Source organism: Branchiostoma floridae, chromosome 19 (genome assembly GCF_000003815.2).
Source record: "Branchiostoma floridae strain S238N-H82 chromosome 19, Bfl_VNyyK, whole genome shotgun sequence".
Classification (NCBI taxonomy): Eukaryota; Metazoa; Chordata; class Leptocardii; order Amphioxiformes; family Branchiostomatidae; genus Branchiostoma; species Branchiostoma floridae.
This window is the reverse complement of record NC_049997.1, coordinates 14,732,818-14,753,092: the sequence shown is the minus strand read 5'-3', so window position 1 is coordinate 14,753,092 and position 20,275 is coordinate 14,732,818. Positions and strand designations below refer to the sequence as shown.

The window sequence follows — 20,275 nt, the reverse complement described above, 5'->3', positions numbered from 1 at the left end:
AAAATTTGGATGATTCCAGACGTTTAGATGGTCCGCGTTCCCAGACGGAAACACAGAGAAGCGACTGTATATAGTGTATAATGAATGTCAGAGCTAGAAGCGACTGTATTAGTATATAATGAACTCCGGAGCGAACTACATGTACTTTCCAGATGGTACCCAGGCTAGCAATAAGCAGGGTCACAGTGTGAACTGCACTTGCTCAGTGTATGTGGTATCACCATACCACTGAAAACAACACAACCTACATAAACCATAATTATGTCACAGAAAATGTTACCTTACCAAATTGATTTATGGACCATATGGTGATTTTCAGAAGTCATTTTTTCAATGATTGTTTTTGGACTGCTCCAGATTACATGTTGATGGGAGTGGGATTTTTCATTGATTCAATTAACCGAAAGAGCTTTGAGGGTTTCAATATACAACAACAACAGTCATAATCATTCAAAATTCCATTTTTTTATAAGAAGTGTTTTTAGACTGATCTTATAGATGTTGGTACCACTGGAAGAGTTCTTACTGTGTTAGTTTTTTGTAGAGTTCAATTTTCGACCAGGATGATTATATGCGAAGTCCATTTTTCAAGTGGAAATGTCCATTCTTGCAAGTTGTTTGACTTTTTTTGAAATTCACCTTTGGAACATATTTCCTTCACTTCCCAATGCCCCCCTCCCCCAGCCTGAAGCTAAGAAAGATGCCCAGGAAGCCTTCCTGAAGGACGTGCTGAACCAACAGCTGGCGCTGAACGTGGAGTACAAGAACCAGGGTCAGGACATGGTCATCATTCTCACCTCCGACAAGAACACGGACATCGGGCTGGGGCTGGTCAAGGACGGGCTGGTCATGGTGGAGACACGCCGCGAGAAAAGGCTGCAGAAACTGGTGGGTTTTCGTTAGTCGTCTGAAATAAATGTTATCAGTACTGCTAAAGATGTCATACATACAGTAACTGTATTGTCTGATTAAAGATAAACATACAAATATCAAGCCCCCATCGTCATGTAGCATTCAGGTACAACATGTACATTCTTTTAAGTAAAAACTCTGTGATCTTTGTTATATATTTAAATTACAAATATTCAAAGGGTTGCATGATGAGAACAATATAGTGACTATAAAATATTTTTTTTATATCTGAGTTTACTTATTAATTGTGATTTTTCAACAGGTCAATGACTACAAGAAGGCCCAAGAAGCAGCCAAGAATGCCCGGGTAAGAATTTTCTTGCTTTATGTCTAGGTTGTCGAAAATCTTGAATAAGGTTCAAGAGAGCCAAATTATACATTTGTCCAAATAAACTGTCGTTATACAAATGAACATTTGTACACTGTAAGACTTGTACACTGTAGATTTTAAAGGAGAGTTGTTTAATTCATGTATTGCATTGCTAGCGTAACTTAGTACATAGTACTGTATGTGAAAACACAGGTATTGTCTTCAGTTTGTTTGAGCTGGTGTGTTCATTGCTGGCACGTGTCCAACTTTGTTCTACAGACACACAGGGAAATTCATGTTTCTGTTGAAGTCATGAACTCGAAGATGGCTTGTGAGAATAGAGTATGTAATGGGGTTGTGTTACATGTATATTTTGTGAATACAAAAGCTATAAATATTCTAGAGGCAAGCAAACTTCAATTTCTTCTTTTGTGCTGTTACTTACTGTATCCTGTAACAGTTGTTCTGTCAATAAAGATAGACTTTCAACCACAAGATTTAATGCATGTTTTTGCCTTTCCCAGCTGAACCTGTGGCAGTATGGTGACTTCACCGCCGATGATGCCGTGGAGTTCGGCTACAAGCGCTGAGTGGCACTCCGCAACCAAGCACAGCAGCACAAGATGGAACATAGGGTCTTCCAATTGATAAACAGTTCTGCCCGAGAGAGAGTACACTTTTCCAGAGAAAATCCTATAGTCTACTAGTTTAGTTTACACAGTAAAAATGAAATTTGTAGTCACTATTCTATAACTACAATGTAATAAGACAAAAAATTGATAAAATAACAAAAAGTCGCAATAACAACTGTTTACGTTTTGTATGATTTGACAAATAATTACCGCTTAAAGCTGCAAATGAAAGTCATAATGCTTTATAGGAATGACACACTTATTAAGGCTATTTTCACTTGAAATAAATGTTTCTGAATCTGAGATCACTTTTAATGGAATTTTATTAAGCAGTATTTAAATTATTGCTACTCAAGACGCTAACTTATGACTTGATCTATATCTGGCATAATACACCGGCAAGTAACAATATATTAAGAAACAGTGGCTAACATTTATGGTACAATTTTGCCTATGATGTTGACCGTATGGCCAAATCTCTTTTTCTGTAATATTTTGATAAAGTCTTTGCCAAAGAAATATAAGCTTCAATTATTATTCTTGACAAGTATTAAGAATAAGATAAAGCAAAACTGAAAATTAGCAAAGTAGGATACTTGATACTTGAATGTAATAGAAAGTATAAAGAGAGTGAGACAATATGAATTTGTTGACTATACAGTATAATTATGTTTTCATTTTCCATTCCAATATAGTAGCAAATACAATAAAGGTTTCTATGAAAGAATGACCTTAAGAATGAACTGTAGGGAAAAGTTGTACAAGGGGGACTTCAGAAATAAACAGAACTGTGCAAGAAAAGTCTTCTTTATTTTTCAATTAAATAAAGTTACATCATTACATGAAAGGTTTCTTGAGACTGTTACCATACACATGTCCAGGATAATACACTGTGTTGGTTAAGACCACGTGAAAATTAAGTCATCACCCTAACCCAAATTCATCTTACAGCTACACAATTCAGTGTAACACTTGTTAAAGAGAACTGACTATTGAGTATAGTAAGTCTTTCGTAGTATATTTTGGCATACAAGATAGTTTAGAAGTGAAATTATCTAGTTATAGACTGGTTTTCAATCCTTAGGAAGAGAAACCAAACTGTTATCATAGTGTTTTTGTTCTACTTTAGTCCATTCATTTTGGTGGGTTCTTCTGACACATGTTGACTTTGTCTCCCATGCTTAAGGCCATCCCCTGGAAAACAGAGGAAAAAACAGAGTCATTCAATTTCATCCAAGGGAACATCAACATGTTTCTTGACAACATACATTTGTACTCCTCAGAACTACATGTACATGTAAATGTCACTATAACATCATGGTAGTCTTGGGTAGTATATGTACATGTACTTGCTACAAAATTACTTTTTTTCTAATCCCCCTTCCAGTGTAAAGCAATGTTTTAAGAAACACAATATTATTCAAATTTTACTAATACTTGAGAACTTTTTAATTGATACCAGTCATATATCACATTGAGCACCAATGATCAAAAATTGCTCCACACAGCTATGCATCTGGACTTACTGTAAATCTTAAAATATACAATGTATCTTTTTCAAGGTAATTATCCAAATGTTCCTAATAGATTACTACTGTCAGTGGTACAGAATTGTTTCAAACGCAAACATAAGACGAGAACCTCATTTTGTCTTCTATGAAATTAAGTCCTGGCAAAAATAAATGAATCTACAGTAGGCACATGGTACATACCTGACTCTTTGCCCTGATGCGGATGTGACCCTGTACAGGGGCGTCCTCTCCCAGGTGGATCATCTTCTCAATACTCAGGTTAGCCAGGACGTCCTCACCAAAGATGGAACGGGCATACAGGTTGGCTGCCATGAAGCCACATTCTCCAGACAGTGCCTGTGAGAACCAATCATTTCACATGTATTGTACAATGAGTTATAATCCTTCTATCAAACAGCTCTAAGAGGAAGAGTTGAGAAATTTGGACTTACAAATGATAACTACTACCCCTTTATCTTTGCACAAAAGCTTAATGGTGTTTACATTTTTCTAGTTATAGAGGATTTTACAAAAAGTCCTAGACCTTTACTTTTATCCAGCAAAAACACTGCAGTAAAGCATCTGGCCTACAGGTTGAATAAAAGTTCAAAACTTGAACTATGCGGCTCCAGATGTCTTCCTGAGGGACGACTGCAGTGTGCAAGATGTCGGTAGCTTGAGGGATGAATCTACTATACACTGCAGTATACTATCCTTTAAATACAATGTATCTTTCAGTTGAAGCAATGCCTTGAGTTTTTACCACTGACCTTCTCAGGAGTGAGACTCTTCATGTTGGTAGACTTGAGCAGGTGTCCCATGTAGATCCCCAGGTCTGTTATGGACGTGTTAACTGTAACCTAGAGTAAAGAATGGGAAAATATTCCATTGTATTCAAATTCAGTTTTCAACTTCATTACTCCTTTGCTACTCCAGAATTAAATGTGAATTGTGAGTTGACTCAGTCCTCAAACCTATATGTCCTGTAGATGTGTTGGCTATAGTTTTTATTAAACCACTGACCACAACACACCAATTTGTACAGTATTCTGTAGTTTGATCCATTAACACTGGGATGGACCCCTTTTCTTTTCAGCAAGTGTGGTGGACCATGCTAAAATTGTGTTGGTCCTCAAACACAGGGCCTCCTACATGAGAGGATATCCCTGGCCAAAGCTTGGTACAGTTGAGACCTATGGGCATTCGAATCTAGAACCTTTCAACTTCACAGTTCTACGTCAACAACCCTAACCTTGCCATGTTTGATATCCCAAACCACAAGATAATCTTGCAGTGTCATTGATGGGTTCCTGTTAAACCATTAGACAAAGTTTTCAGCGAGACCGACCTTGTTTTCCCACTCAAACTCTGCCCACATCTGTCGGAACTCGTTGTCAGAGCACTGGGCTGGCACGATGTAGTCCATGATGTCGATGTGGATGTCATTCAGAACAACACAGTTACGGTCGCTGGCCGCTCCACTTACATCATACACTGATAGAATGAGACATGAGAAATGGATGGTTACAACTTCAGCACTCAATATACACTTCTGATGATTGCACGTTCAGCTATACAAGCAGGGCTGTCTCCAGGACCCGTCCCACTGGTCTGGCAGGGAAATTTGCTTGTTGGTACGGACAGAAATTTCACCCTATCTATCCCAAAAATAATCAGCACCTAAAATTGATGAAAATGTGTTTTCATAAGCTTACGATGACAGATTTTACAGGAAAGATTAACAATGAGAGGGACGGAAAAGAATTTAAAGCTGGAGACAGCCCTGGTTACAACACAACCAAACAGAGCTTTAAAATTCCTCTATGTTGGTATATATCATTGTGAAGCAAAGTTGAGCTGTAATTTACAACCAAATTTTGGGACAGAGACAAACTTTTCTAAAAGAGGAGCAAAAGAGGGCATTACAACTATCCCTTGAGGTGGGGGGGAGCATAATCTATGATCCACTGCTCACCGCGTCACGTGTCCTATCTACATAATGTGACGTCACAAAAGCAGTGTATTGCTTATTAAATTAAAGCTTGTACCTCAACAAAGATGAGTTGAAAAGTCAAATTTAGTGCAGTCCAATTTTTGTGTTGGAAATTACTGTTCAACTTTGCTTCAGAACTAGCATAGAGTATTTGAGGCAAAAGCAAGATGTCACAGCTCTTATATTGTAACAGGGAAGGGTGTTTAAACTGTAAGGAAAGTACTCACCGATGTTGCCAAATATGATGCCGTTCTCAGTGGAGGCCACCTTGACATTGGCCTTGATGTTAGCAAAGTCATGTGGAGCCAGGATGATGGGGGAGGGCTTCTCAACCAACTTCAGATCACCTGGAAATAAACATTAAAACATAATATCAATATCACGTCAGTCTAACAGATCATGGTTTTAAATTATATCTTGCATTGTTTTATTTGTTATACATTTAAACTTTCCTACAAATAGAAGAGGGTATGTCACTGTAGCTCAACTGGTAGCAGCCTTACAGTTGACCTGCTAGTCCCAATTACATAGTTGGTAACTGGTTTCAATACTGGGAACAGCATTTTGGTTGGGGCTAGACCAGTCCTGTCTTTTGGAAGGGATGTAAAATTGGGGTCCTGTGGGTGGTGCCATATCATAGGGGAGGGTCTAGCAAACCCCTCTCTAATGCACCATGCTACTGGAAATGTGCTGCTCTATGTACCATCAGATTGCTATGAAGTTCAGCTCACTGATTTTTGAAGGTGCAAAGGGAAAAGAACTGTAGTCAACTTGATAAAGGCTCCACCCAAGAGGCATTGCCAAAAAAACTTGCAGACTTGCAGTAAATGCACGGCTCAAAATACTGGGTGCAGGTGCACCCAATTTTTTTCTGTGGGTGCACAGGATGCACCCAAATATTTTCATGGGTTTATGGATGTAAAGATATCAAAGTATGTATAGTATACATCATATTCTTAACATCAAGTGTTAGAAAGATGATAAAAATAAGTCGTGGTACTTGTTTAAGAATTTAATAGCTTGTGAGTAAGTTTTGTGATTAATTTTCTCCTGACATTCTACTTAATTTTATGTGGTGCACCTAATCCCAAAAATGAATTTCGAGCCCTGAAATGACAAATCTGGTTTATGTTAAATGTGCTTTTTCTTCTTCTTTGTGACAGTATTACTACTTCAAATTTCAGAAACCATAAAACTTAATTTTTCCCCTTCTATCTTGAAATAGTGTTCCCATTCTATGGTGAAATAAATTTCCACATGAAAATAGATTAATTTACACAAATTACAGTACACTGACCTAAAGTAGCCAGTTCCAGTGTGACGCTCTGTAAGGTGTCGCTGGTCTGGTTCACAATCAGGACGTCCAACACGATGTCGTACTGGTTCACATGGACGTACGCCTCAGCGTACACCGGGTCAGAGAACCCTGTCAGCTGGTTCACCTGGGAACAAGAACACCAATTATTAGGTAAACCAATGAGAGAATGGCAATAAGAAACCTGACCAAGGGCTACATGTTTATCAAGTAGTTACATTCTTCTTTGTCTTTATTTTGCTTTTCTACATTTTGACAGAGGTGAGTCCATCTATTGCTAACATTATCTCTTTTTCTTACAATAGTGCCCACGATCATTATGTTGATCATTATGGCACAGTCTTAATTTAATGTCCTATCAGAGGGACGTGCCTAGCCAAAGCTAGGTACTCATTTTGAATTGAGTGAACTGAGGAAGTTGTGTAAAGTGCCATTCCCAAGGGCACAAGATTGGTGACACGGCAGGGTTTGAACCGGGACGTCTTGGGCTTGAGACCAAAGGGCTGTCAATTACACCACGCGATCTCACATATTGACATTATGTTCAGTATATCATAAAATGGTGTCATAGGAAATTTGGCTCCACTGGTTTCATGTCCCACCTTCTGTAGTTTGGAGGCCTGTGGATCAGCTGCATCCTTCTTCTGTGGTGTCCCCACTGCTTGGAGCAGGCTTAACTCAAACAAGTCCTACGGTACAGAAAAAAGAACATCTTTCAATCAAAACTTACAAGTGTAGTTACGGACATACTTTCAATAGACACGCAGGGAATTCTCAGCTCAGAGTTTTCATGCACACAAATATATACAGATATTTCCAACAGTGGATTTACTAGAGTGGCAGAATTATCAATAGTCATAAATGCCATCATTTTCTAACCTTACTGGATGCTGCATCTAGAGACCAGGTCAAAGTGAATTAAACACTGGATTGTACATTTTTAGACGCGTACCTCTGTAGTTCCATGTTCTGCCTTGTTGACCAGCTGCATGAAGCTGATGGGGTCATCAGGCTGGACACTCACTGTCTTCTTCTCTATCACAGTCTGAAAGGAAGGTTCAACAGTCACATAATCAAGTCTAACACTATGATAATATGTATGCCTTAGGATCAGTTAGAGTCAAAAAGCTTCACCCCAAAGGCATTGCCAAAAACTAGGACAACTAATCAAAAACAAGACCATCATCATAACAGTATTGCCATCATAACATAGTACACAACATAACAACCAATATCAGTACAGGTCTAAATACTATTAAGAATAGTACACAACATTTGGAGGAGATTGTCAAACTGGTCTTGCCAACCTCAACTCTAGTGCTTCTGTGAACAGAGGTATTGTTGCCAGTATTTCTGTTTGATCGTCTGCATTTTTGGATTATCCATTTTTCCATATGCTTGTCCCTTTACTGCAGTGACAGGAAGTGGAGTTCAGAGTTGCTGGAATTAGTAATGTATCAATCTTGAGGTGATGGCTAATGCCCTACTACCCAGATATTCCAGGTCATAATCATTTTGAACTGGTGTTTACAAATCTAAAGAAAATATAACATATTTACATTTTAAGGAATATCTAGGTGCTGGTAAAACATTTTTAGTTCACTGACCTTTTGGTTCTCCTTCTCCTCCTCATGTAAAGCAGCCAGCATGGTGGACAGGGAGTGGCGACACTCCCGACTGAAGATGTCGTTGACCGCGGGGGTGTGGTCAGACAGGACCTTCAGGCAGAGGGCGATTCTGTCCAGGTCATCATCTGTGATTGGCTGGATGGGAATAAACAAATTATCACAGAGGTTTTAGTCAGAATAGATATAAGAATGTGGCCAGAGGTAAAAGACCAATTGCTGTCCAACACTTGCTCGTATGGCCTTCTTGAGTACATGACAGTAGGCAATACATAAAATTGCAGAGACCAATTACTGCTACCGGAGGCAATAACAATTGCATTTTAAAAATAAATTTAGGCTGATTTGGGAAAATCACCCCAGGAAAAGAGAAAAAACACCATGGATTTTTGTTTTTTTGCAGTACAAAATCATTCAGGATCGGCGGAGAAGGGGTGCATACTTTATTCAGGTTTTTACGTTTCAGTGGGGCAAATTTGTCTGGAACTTGCAACAAATCTGGGGTGCATATTTTAATTGGGGTGCAAACTTAAATCAAGGAAATATGGTATGTACCACAGTTTCTCAAAACACCTTACCTTGGTTGCTAGACCAGACTTTCCAAGATGTATAATAGTTGCCATGATCAGCATACACTCTGCGTTGAACGACTGGAGGGGAAATAATCTATGAGCCATCTTTTGATACAAACAAAGAAACAGACCTGTTATAGCGAAAGCAATTTCATGGAATGACAAAACTTGATACCTCCGACAAAATGAACTATGCTATGGGCATCTGTCAATCAATCAATCAATCAAACAAATGATGCATGGCAGTAGTTGAGCTATATTTGGGTACCTGAAAAGAGGATAAGCACGACGTGAAGTTGCTCAAAACACTTGGATCAACACGAACATGCGATTCCTCAAGCATCACTATCTTTGCAAGCATGCGGAATTAGTGCCGCCTGAGTAACCATACGCGTACAAAGATAGCGACGCATGAGGAATCGCATGTCCGCATATTTGAGTAGTTGCATCTGTACATAAAGATGACCTTACGTTGTGTTTCTTGGGGTCAGGGACAATTTCCCCATACCGGATGGCTAGCTTGGTCAGCGTAGTGGCCAGAGACGCGCCCACAAAGAAGTCTCCGTCCATCAGGAAACCTCGCAGCGGAGGCCTGGTGTAAAAAAAAATACATGTAGTTTACAATCAATTCTAATTTCCTGTTGAAATCCTTAGTCCAATACGGATCCAAACTTAAGGTGTTGTCAAAAACATTACGGAATCAGAGGACAATGAGTGGATACATTAACAATCTATGAAGGCATTACTTTCTATGTGGATACAGCATTCGACATACCAAACCTGTCGATTAAAATTTGAAATTGGACCAAAATGAGAGTAGATGCATGTTTGTGAAATTTTTTACATTTGTACTTTTCTGTTTTGCATTTCTAGGTTTTGTTTTGTATTCAAAGGTATTGACAGAGGTGGGTGGGATATAGGGATAGTACCACATTCACGCACACTCACTAATCATCATTTTGTAAGTGTTTGTCTAAAAACATTCTGTAAATTAATTTATTTTCATATGGATTAATTCAATTTGGCAGAAAGGTTATCATGATGGCATTTTGTGCATGAAGTCAAAACAATGCTTGTAGAAAGGCACTAGAGAGGTTGCAAAATTAAACATCTTTTAAGGTGTGCAGTACCTCTTTTCCTCACTAGACTTCTTGACTGTGGACGTGAGAGCGCTCTGTGTGGCATAGGTTCCCTCTGCCGTCAGGAGTTTCTGCTGAGTCGGCGTGAACTCATCTTCATCCTTTATCTCCCCTGCAGCCTTCTTCATCTCCGACTCAACTATGGGGATCTATGAGAGAAAAATAGGTAGGTTTATAAAAACTGGTGATTGTCTTGTCTTGGGCAGAATGTCAGTTATCTTAACTTTTAATTGATTCAAAAACACACATTAGGAATGTCTTGGGGATTGGGGAGCTTGACTGGCAGAAGCTTCACAGTTAGGCTCCTAGTTCCTGGTAAATGGAAGACCCCGGTTCAGTCCTGGGTGGAGAATTTTCATGGGAGCTGCACTCGTCTTTTTAGGAAGGGAGTAAAATGCGGGTCTGGTGTTCAAGGAAGTGCTTCAGGCATGTTAAAGGCTAGCAACCCCATCCTGTAAAAATAAACCCTGCCACTGAAACAGCAAGATGAACAGACAACAAAAACACACATTTGTATACTTATCTAAGATTTTTTTCCTACATAAGGGAACACCTCCACCTCCTAAATCTACAGAGTGCCAACCCACAATAGAGTCTGCTGGCGAGCTACCACCACAAATCCACATCTATGTACAACAGTATAAGGACGTCTAACCTTCGCCTGACAGGGAGCTACTGACGATAAACCAAATGAAATAGTGAGTATTGATACATTGTAACTGAAAAGACTTACATCTCCCAGAGAATGTCTGATCTCGTGCATGAGTGCCTGGATGTCCTCTGCTGTTGTACAGTACTCGCCAAGGATCCACAGCGCCGCCCGGTGGATCCTGCAGGAAGTGCAATCCAAGTAAAAACTCATTCAAGCTCCTATAGTTTTCAATTCAAACACTAGACATAAAGCAAAAATAATAGATCTTTCTTCAGCTTGATTAAAAAATAGAACACTACTTTACAATGTCCTTTAATGAACAAACCCAGTATTGGCAAAGACAATTGTGACCATTCTAAATTAGGAACAATCATATTTTGGGCTAATAAGGATCCCTCATCATCTTTAGAATAGAGGATAATACATTAACAAGTTTCAGGCTTTTAGCTACGATTTTATTGTAGGGGGTCCAAATTTAGGCACGTGCATCCATGTGCACCTTCAATGGTGCAGCGTTTTGGTGAATTTCAAATCAAAATGGAGCATTCTAAGGTATCACGAGGGGCAAAATTACTGTCAGAGAGGTCACAAGTGACCTAGTAGCATCCCCTGTAAATTAAAATTTTGTGCTTGTCAGAGGATCTGCTCTCAAGTGTATGGGTGTCTTGTGCGTCCAATTTCTGATTATTTTTAGAACAGGGCTCCCAAAAGACGCCTGGACCTATGCCTGGCTGATCAAAATAATGTACAATTTTTTCTCAAACACAAGATGACTTACTTGACAGACTTGATGGAGGGGAAGACCTCCAACAGTTTCTCCAGGATGACATGTTTGAGCTGGTCGAATCGCTGGATGGCCTCCCGTACAAACACCAACACGTCAGCAGCAGCCAGCTCATTCTGGTCACTCAGGAACTCCATCAACTGGTACAGAGATGAAAAAATTGCAGGTACATGTAAGTCAATCTTTCTGAGAAAAAAAAGGACGTGTTTTGTTTCCAACTTTTGCAACATATTTTGATGTCTCAAAGCTCTACAATATTTTTCAATAAGTTAAGTATATCTGGCTACATTATGCACTCTGTGAAGCACATGTTTCCCATTTCATAAACAAGTTCTATCCCAAATCCACTTGTCATGGTATCTTTAACTGCACTACACAACTATCCACAAGAGGCTCTCTTGCAAAAGTCCAACCTATCACTTGGATATAATTGCAATTTCTTAACAAGTCCATGTTATCTAAGTACTGAATACTATTTCATCTCAAATACTTCTTACACCATGTGTGATCAATAAAAGGGAAATTCTCATTGACCTAAAATTTTAAAAACATGCTTTTGGGGCCCAATAGTTTTTTCAGACTATACTTAAACTAAACACTCTAAGTGAAGTGTTATAAGAAAGGGACCAGAAAAAATTACAAATCCCATCAAAAGAGCTGGAAAGCACCAGGGGTGTAATACTAAAAAAATCAGACTGATGTGTATGCGTCGAAAGGAATTGTGGGTGACTGATGACTTTTCAACTTTGGGAGCGACCAAATGGAGGCTACATGGGGGTGGTCAGGCTCAGATACACCTACAATCATTAGTCTGCCTGACAATTTGACAAACTAAAGGACAATGTTGGTTTCCTCACCACGGGGATGACAGCGCCAGCCATGTCAGGGAACTTGATACTGCAGGAGTGTAGAGTCCGCACCAGGACTGACGATACTTGTCTGTGTCCTCGTGTTCAGTAATGTCATTAGTCTTGATCACTCCTTTCTTCAACACCAGCACCATCTGCAAAAATAGGATATTATCAATGTTTCATTCTAAATAAAAGAAATTAATCATTTAAACTTTAAGACAATTAATATATAAAAGGAATATGAAAGGGTACACCTGGGATCAATATGGTTGTGTAAGATTTGTAATTTATGTGGTTTAGGTTATTTCGATTATCTATTATTATCTTCCAACTAATACACTGTGAATGAGATGATAGTGTTCCCAGTGGTTTTATGTTCATGATAGCACTATAGACATATAGTCAAATACTGTGCATTACAGACCAGCGCTTTTATGGATTTGTCTTTGCGGTGAAGCTCACTGCAAAAACAAAAAACATCACGAAAATTTCAGGAATGACAGTATCCAAACCACTTATCTACAGCTTTCATAAAAGATAACAACAGCTGTTACTTCAAATATACACATATTATATGCTGGAATATTTGTGTATGATTTTCCTGGTAGACAGATGACAACTTGGCCTACCTCCTCAACATTCCTTGAAGACACCAGGTCAAGAGCCAAGTTCAGTGTCTTCTTCCGGACCTCCAAGTCCGGTGTGGACAGCACACGTAAGATGTCCATCACAAGGTCCTGGAGACAACAACCAAAACACATGATTGACTCGTAATTTTACAGTGAGTCGGTAACTTCGGCTGCCTCCACCAATGCTTAGAAGCCTGCAGCAAAAGTTACAGTTCTTTTTATTCTTTAGTTTAGAATAAAGTCCCTGTCACACATAGTCAACCATGGTCTCCCAACCTTCTCCAGAGCATGGTTAACGTTGGGAGTTAGGCTTAGACATCAACAAGGTCATTTGTGGTTTGGAGTTAGTGAACAAGGTTGCCTTCTTCTTCTTATAGTTAAAAAGCATCTGAATCCGCCAAAAATCTTCTTTTCTTTCAAATCAAATTCGGGAAAGTCAGATTTTGGAAATGGAGCTAAAGTAGGATGTATTCCAGGCTATTCCAAACACAGTATCAACATGTAGATGCTTCTAATTTTGAATTATGTGTAATTATTATGTCTATTTTAATCATCAAATTTTTTATGTTTTGCAATGACTTTCATGTGCAACCGCCAGCTCCATTCAGGCTTTCTGCCTGCAGAGTGGTCTAGAAGTTTAAAGTTCAATGGTCAGTACCAAGCAAAGTGGTGGAAAGGTCCCAAATGTGTGACAGGGGCTTCAAGGGGTTAGATGTCTACAGCTGCATTTACAGCGAGACAAGGGGAAGGACTTACTTGTTCCTGAGGTGAACAAAGGATGCATGCAACACAGATAGAGAGGCTGGTTAACCAGAATGTATTATATACTACTGAAACATTCACCATCCAATCATAATGTACTGAGTAGTTTTTGCATTAGAGAAGAACATGCAAAGGTATACAGTTTAGTAAATCTGTGTTATGTTTTGATCAGGCTTTTAGCCAGGCATGCGTCATGGCGTCATTTGGACGCACTTTTCTTAAAATAACAAGAAATTGGACGCACTAGACGCCTTTACACTAGGGAGCAGATCCTTTGACAAGCATGAAATTCTGATTGACCAGGGATGCCACTAGGTGATCTTTGGTTACAGTCTTCTACTGTGAGCTCTCTGACAGTAATTTTGCCCCTCGTGATACCTTAGAATGATCCATTTTAACTTAAAACTCTCAAAAACACAAACCGATTGTTGAATCGGAGTGGTTGCATACCTGCAGTACCCTCTCGTGTTGCGGGTTGTCCTTCAGGGCGATGAGCCTGTCCAGAACGATGAGCTTGACGTTGTTGTCGCTCTCCTTCACAATCAGCTCAATGTAGCAGCTTGCTGCAGCCTGGAAAATAGCAAATGACATGAAACATTATATTTTTTTGTTTGCTTGTTTGTTTTGCATAACTGGTAACACACTGAAGAGTACAAGCTGCATATCTGTACAGAATTATTTGATCCACGCACTCTGGGAAGGTCCCCTACTCTTTTTTTTTTAAGTACAGTTTTTAATATGCTTGAGGTGTGGCTCTCCTCAATTACATGACCTCCATTTAATGTCCTATCCGAAGGACGGCCCTAGCTAAAGCTAGGTACTCATTTTCAGTTAAGTGAAAAAAGCCATGTAAAGTGCCTTTCACAAGGGCACAAGATCGGTGGCACATCATCAGATTCGATCCTAGAACTGTAAATAATAAAGTTCTGTACCTTGATGGCAGTGGGTGCACTGGACAGGGTGACCAGTGTTCCCGCCGCCTCGTAGCGCACGGCCGGGCTAGACGAGTTCAGCAGGTTGTAGATACAGCGGATGAAGCGAGCGCGCTCGTTTGGGTTAGCGTGGCACACCTGCGGAACACATGATGGACAGGTGTCATTTTACACACGAGTCAGCAAGTTTGGCTGCCTTCATCACTGAACTGAACTGAACTGAAACTGATCACCCGTGGGAAACTACTGCAGAAATAACCAGGAGGCTTTTTTTATTGACCCAATGATAAGAAATATGTCTCAACCGATAATTCACTAATTCTGCCAACTCTGAACTTCGCTTCCTGTCACTCTGGCGTGTTTGGAAACCCTAACCTTTCCTCCTTTACTCTAAGGTCAATGTGACTAGAAAATACATAATGCAGAAACACAAAGCAACACATCGAAAACATTTACCCCCATAAACTACGCATTCTCATTGATTTGAATGTCTGTTCCTTCACAAAAATTCTGCCAACTCTGATCTACACTTGCTGTCATTCTGACAAATAGTTTCCTGACACTTCCTATCACATTGCATTCATAATCATATGGAAAATACATAATGTGGAACACGGACACACCGAAAACAACGCATTCCATCATCCATGTTACAGATAAAACAGAGCAGAATCTATAACCAGGACAAACCTAGCTGTGTACAGAAAGAAATAATCACTGTGTTGTACAGTGCCTAGTACTGCCTACCTTGTACACCAGCTCTACAATCACCAACTGTAGAATGTCGCCAAAGGTATGCAGCTGGTCAATGCAGGTGCTCAGGTAGTCCAGCGCTCGTTCCTGTGTAAAAAAAAAAAAGGACCACAATCACCCACTATGCCATCCTTTGAACTGTAGAATGCAGTACCATGATTTTAACCAAATGTGGTCTCTTATCAGAGTTTTCTGGTATCTCACCACAGTTTTCTGTCTTACCTGATCAGCATGGATGAGCATCATGAAGGCGTTCCTCTTGCAGGAGGCGTCCTGTTCTTGTTCCAAGAAGTTGTGGATCAGCTCTGGGCCATCAGGAATCAAGGTGTCAAAGTTCCTACAAAAATACAATCAAACAAATTGAATGCTTATTGGTTGTTGTGATTTTATCTTTAATCAAATTGTCTGTTCACCATTCATTACATAGAAGGCTACACCCACAAGGTATGAACAAGAAAGACTTTCTTCTATCTAATAAGGCTTAATACAGAGCTCGAAATACTGTCTACCTGCAACAATTCCGACTAACTTTTGAAATTACCTGCACATTAGAGAAATGTTACCTGCACCACTCAAATACACCCCAAAAGTGGATAAAACAGCCTTTTGAACATATTTTGTACACCTGTTTACTAACAACAAATATAAGAGAAAACTGCCTTGCATAGAAACTGAATAAAAAGTTACATGTTGATGTACTCACAATAATTACTTTACTATCAGTGATCACCATTACTGTCCTCATTGTGATCAGCTGTGTCATTTCTCATGTATGGGACAAGTCTCAAAAGCCTGGTGCAGGTTAGGTGCAGACAGAAATACCTGCACAGCCCAACCTTTACCTGCATTAACCTGCATACGCAGGTGATATTTCCAGCCCTGCTTACATGTTTATAAAAAAATCATCTGTGGCGATTCAACGATGAAATAAGAGGCTCCACCCACAAGGTGTTGCCAAAAAAGACTGACTTGTAAATGGTGAAGATGGCCAGGACGGCATTCCTGCGCACATAGGAGTGTCGATGTTCCAGACAGGTGCGGATGGACGGCATGAGGGGCTCCAATAACTCCGACTCCTTCAGCTTGCACAGGAAACGCAGCGTGGAACCGCGTATGAACTCGTTGGGATGTTGAAGGTCCTGAACAAAAATGACACATCATTATTTACATCATATGATTGACAGAATGAGATATTCTAGACAGCAAAGATATCCTAATAGAGGTACTGTGAATTCAATAATTTATTATTTTCCCACTTTTTCCCAATTTCTCTCTGGTAGAGAAGGATAAGAGGTTTTTGCTGTGTATTACATTTGCAATCAAAACAATTATGTTCAACATTAGTAACAAATTGAAAAATTTGCGATAGATAGGGCAACATGAAAACCACAAATAAAAAGGCCATGAATATTTCAAGATGTACAGTTGAGCTATAAAACTTGATGATGCTATGAAAAAACAAAATATGAAGACCAGAATCAAATGATGTATACAGACATTTTAAACATGGGTTGGAGCTGGAACTACATCATGCCAAAGATATATAAGTTATACAGAACAAACAATCTAACTGCTCTTGACATAAAAAAGGTTGTTTCCACAAACTTTTAAGATGTTTTAAGTGGCTTACCTTTCTGTAGGCGTCACAGACAAGGATGAACTCGTGGAGCATCTTGCCGTCTGGTCCAGTCTTGGGCACAATTTCCCAGAAAATCAGCAGCAGTTTCTTAATGGTGTGGTCTTGTAGTGGCATCACAAACCTTATGGTAGAGATAAAAATCTCTAAAGCTCAAACTAGTAGTAATGGTTAAGTATACTTTGTCTTTTTGGTATTATAGTAATACACGTAGCTATTTTCATTATTAGGTAAAACTTGTACCAAACAGATATTCATGGCTCCATATGCTTTTCCCCTCTTCCTGCACCTGATCAATTCATTGTGTTTGTACAATCTAACAATGTTTTATTTAATATTTTGCTGTGCAAATAGATAAAACAAACAAACAAAATAAACACAACTGAGCATATATCTTCAGGACAGAAACCCACGTAGTAACATTCATTGCTGCATGTCTTTTCTAGCATCCTTATGATGTTTCCGAAGGAAAACATATTGTTTTTACTGGCTTGTTTTTTTTGTTTCTTCCATCATCTATCAAAACTCAGAGTGATTACTTTGAGTAGGCTTAAACAGTTAATAACACTAAAAATCACCAATGATGTTTGACTATCAGCTTTCTTCATTTCTTTTCTTACAACTTTTCTTATCCAGGAAACATTCTGCATTTTCTTTAAAAATGGGGCCTTTCCAGTTTACATACCTGATGATAGTCATGAGTAGAGAAGGCATCTTCTCTCCATTCAGGATCATGTGGATAACCTTCTTCAGGGCTTCTGTCTTGGTACGAACATCTCCCTTCTCTGTTGGTAGGAACACATGGAACATTTGTGAAAAAAAGTCTTACATGTCAATACAGGGAAATGTCTACCCCGACAAGGAAATGTACTGGAAAAAGTGAAAGTGAAAATGCAATACAGGAAAATGCCAAATACCTATTAAGTCCCCAAACAACACTGTACAACAAAAAATTTAGAGTAGAGAATTTACCCTAACCTATACCGTAATTGGGTATTGAGTAGCATAACAGTAGGTTGCTTGACTCGAAGTTCATAATAGATTCTGGGACTAGGGTAAGAATCCCCTCATCACATCAGTAATATGCTCTGACATTCACCTTAGGAAAAGTACTTAACATATATATGCTCACTTCACTAACGTGACAATAAGTACCTTATAATCTAGCTACTGCGACATCAGTCTGATGTGACGTTTAAGTTTTTAATAAAGGTCCTACTGGTAGTTTGAGGAGAGCCACACTTCGAGCATGCAGAAGAACCCACTACACTTATCGTGCAAGTGGATCAATCAAATCTCCTCAGATATGCTGCTTGTACCCCTCAGTACCAAGTACTACAAACCTGGTGTGTTACGCCATAAGGCAGGTTACTGGTTATATGTAATACAAAGTAACAAACCATACCCAGATCAGTCTTGAGCTGCAGTTCTGTGGGAGGCTCTGCATCAGAAGGGATGTTGATGAGAGTGTAACATGGCTGTTCTGCAGCGGTCGTCATCTTGACTTCTGATCCTGAAAATCACATACAGGTCGAAATTAACTAAGAGTGTTTGCTATAATTCCAGACACAAGTACATGTACTGTAAATGCAGAAATTTGCGCTGTGGTTTTATGTTCGCGGTTTTCGTGTTGCAAATTTACTGCGAACATTATTCTATGGCAGTAAGACTAAGAGATAAATTTACAGTTCTTGGTGCTACCACGAACAGTCCTTTTTCCCGCTACCGCGAAATCAAAGCCCCACCAACTTAACTGCATTTACAAAGTATGTACGTACACTTAGTGCATGGACGCTACATGCAAAATATTAGTGTATGTCAAAGTAGACGTAAGGTAACAGGCCTCGAAATACTTTTTTTAGCCAGGTTGCGCAGGCGGCAACCTGAATCAAAAACTAACTTGCGCCATCAGCATTTCAGGTTGCGCCACTTCCAAGTTGTTACTCTCTCCAAATTAGCTACAGTCAAACCTGTATTAGGGGCCACCTCTACAGAGGGACCACCTGTCCATAGTGGCCACTTTTTGTCGGTCCCTTGGGTATTTTATCTACAAGTTGCCACCTCTATACAGAGGCCACCTGTCTATAGTGGCCAAATTTGTCCGGTCCCTTGAGTGGCCGCTATAGACAGGTTTGACTGTACTTATCAATTATCTCATTGTACTTATCGGCAAGGACGTTAGGCAGTCAATGATTTTTCATGCCTTGCTGCGTGATTTTTCCTGTGAACACAGCGTTGGGTCATCAGATATTCCACCTATAGCAGCGCCCAGGCGCTCTACGTCACGCCGAATTGGCCAATGGGGTGCGACTCTCACAATTCGCGAGATGTGAGTTAGTGCGAGATTTTGCGCGAGACTTGAAGGTAGATTTAAAATGGCGGCTCTATAGCGGCTGAAATCCGCAAATTTGGAACTTTGAAAATTAGGGCTTACCAAAGGCGTTCATCCCCAAAACAGGGTGTACATTTTCTGATATCTTTTTAGTAAAGGGCCTGTAACTTAAGGATTGTTTTGTTTACCCAAAAATAAAGTTGCGCCGTGCGCAACCTGACTTTCTGAACAACTTGCGCACAGAGAAAACTACTTGCACGGCAGGGGTGGGCAAGTGGTTAATTCGAGCCCTGGGTAAGTTTTGTGTCACTTTGAAGGTGTGTAGAGTTCAAAATACCTTCCTAGAATCCTACTGTAGAATTATCCTACAACATTTATATTTCCTTGAATATTCGAAGCAACGGCTGTGGTATATAATTATTCTTATTCTTGATGAGATATGTATGTTTCTTTTCGTCTTTGGAGGTCCGAAATAGTTTCATTCCTTCCAAAATTATTCAGAACGTGAAGTTATCCAGACTTGGGAAGACGGACACGTCGGTTTCAAAGGGGGAGGGGGGCATGCCGGTTTGGCCTGTCTTCTACTTTAGCAAATTGGGTCACAAGGCCTAAAACAACAATGAACACCTAGTGATGCTGTTTAAATGAATCCTTAATACCTCAAAACAAGTGTAACTTACCTGTCAATGTGTTAAATATTTAAGAAAATCCCGAAACCACCGACTCTTCTGAGTCTTTCCCGGTCCGGACAGTAGACGTGGCCAACTCTCGCACAAAACGCTCAATTATACCACGTGACTACGAGAGTCGGTGAGACTTTACTAAATCTGAAATTTTCCATAGAAATTCTCAAATTGGTATCTTTAAAGATAATTATTCATCTACATATAAACAATATATAAAACTATGGAGAATATTAAACGTATTCAAATATT

The 20,275-nt window shown here is 39.5% G+C and overlaps 2 protein-coding genes across 2 annotated transcripts in view; one reads left to right on the top strand and one right to left on the bottom strand.

Moving 5' to 3' along the window:
• Positions 1–2,655, top strand: part of LOC118406731 (staphylococcal nuclease domain-containing protein 1-like) — a 169,195-nt gene extending 166,540 nt beyond the window's left edge. The window contains exons 23-25 of the mRNA XM_035807023.1: positions 685–888; positions 1,175–1,219; positions 1,747–2,655. Coding sequence (XP_035662916.1) covers positions 685–888; positions 1,175–1,219; positions 1,747–1,812 — 315 coding nt within the window. The 3' untranslated portion in view covers positions 1,813–2,655. The remainder of the gene's footprint in view (positions 1–684; positions 889–1,174; positions 1,220–1,746) is intronic.
• Positions 2,656–2,869: 214 nt separating this feature from the next.
• On the bottom strand, positions 2,870–20,137 carry LOC118406736 (coatomer subunit beta-like). The gene is given in 26 exon segments (XM_035807032.1): positions 2,870–3,048; positions 3,567–3,722; positions 4,136–4,225; positions 4,714–4,859; positions 5,586–5,705; positions 6,656–6,800; positions 7,276–7,362; positions 7,626–7,718; positions 8,281–8,436; positions 8,877–8,948; positions 9,342–9,462; positions 10,001–10,158; positions 10,743–10,839; positions 11,440–11,585; positions 12,303–12,370; positions 12,373–12,448; positions 12,926–13,033; positions 14,138–14,257; positions 14,620–14,757; positions 15,367–15,459; positions 15,595–15,709; positions 16,342–16,511; positions 17,003–17,132; positions 17,694–17,793; positions 18,414–18,521; positions 20,021–20,137. Coding segments are annotated over 25 exon segments (2,859 nt in total). The 5' UTR covers positions 18,508–18,521; positions 20,021–20,137; the 3' UTR covers positions 2,870–2,988.
• Positions 20,138–20,275: the final 138 nt, after the last annotated feature.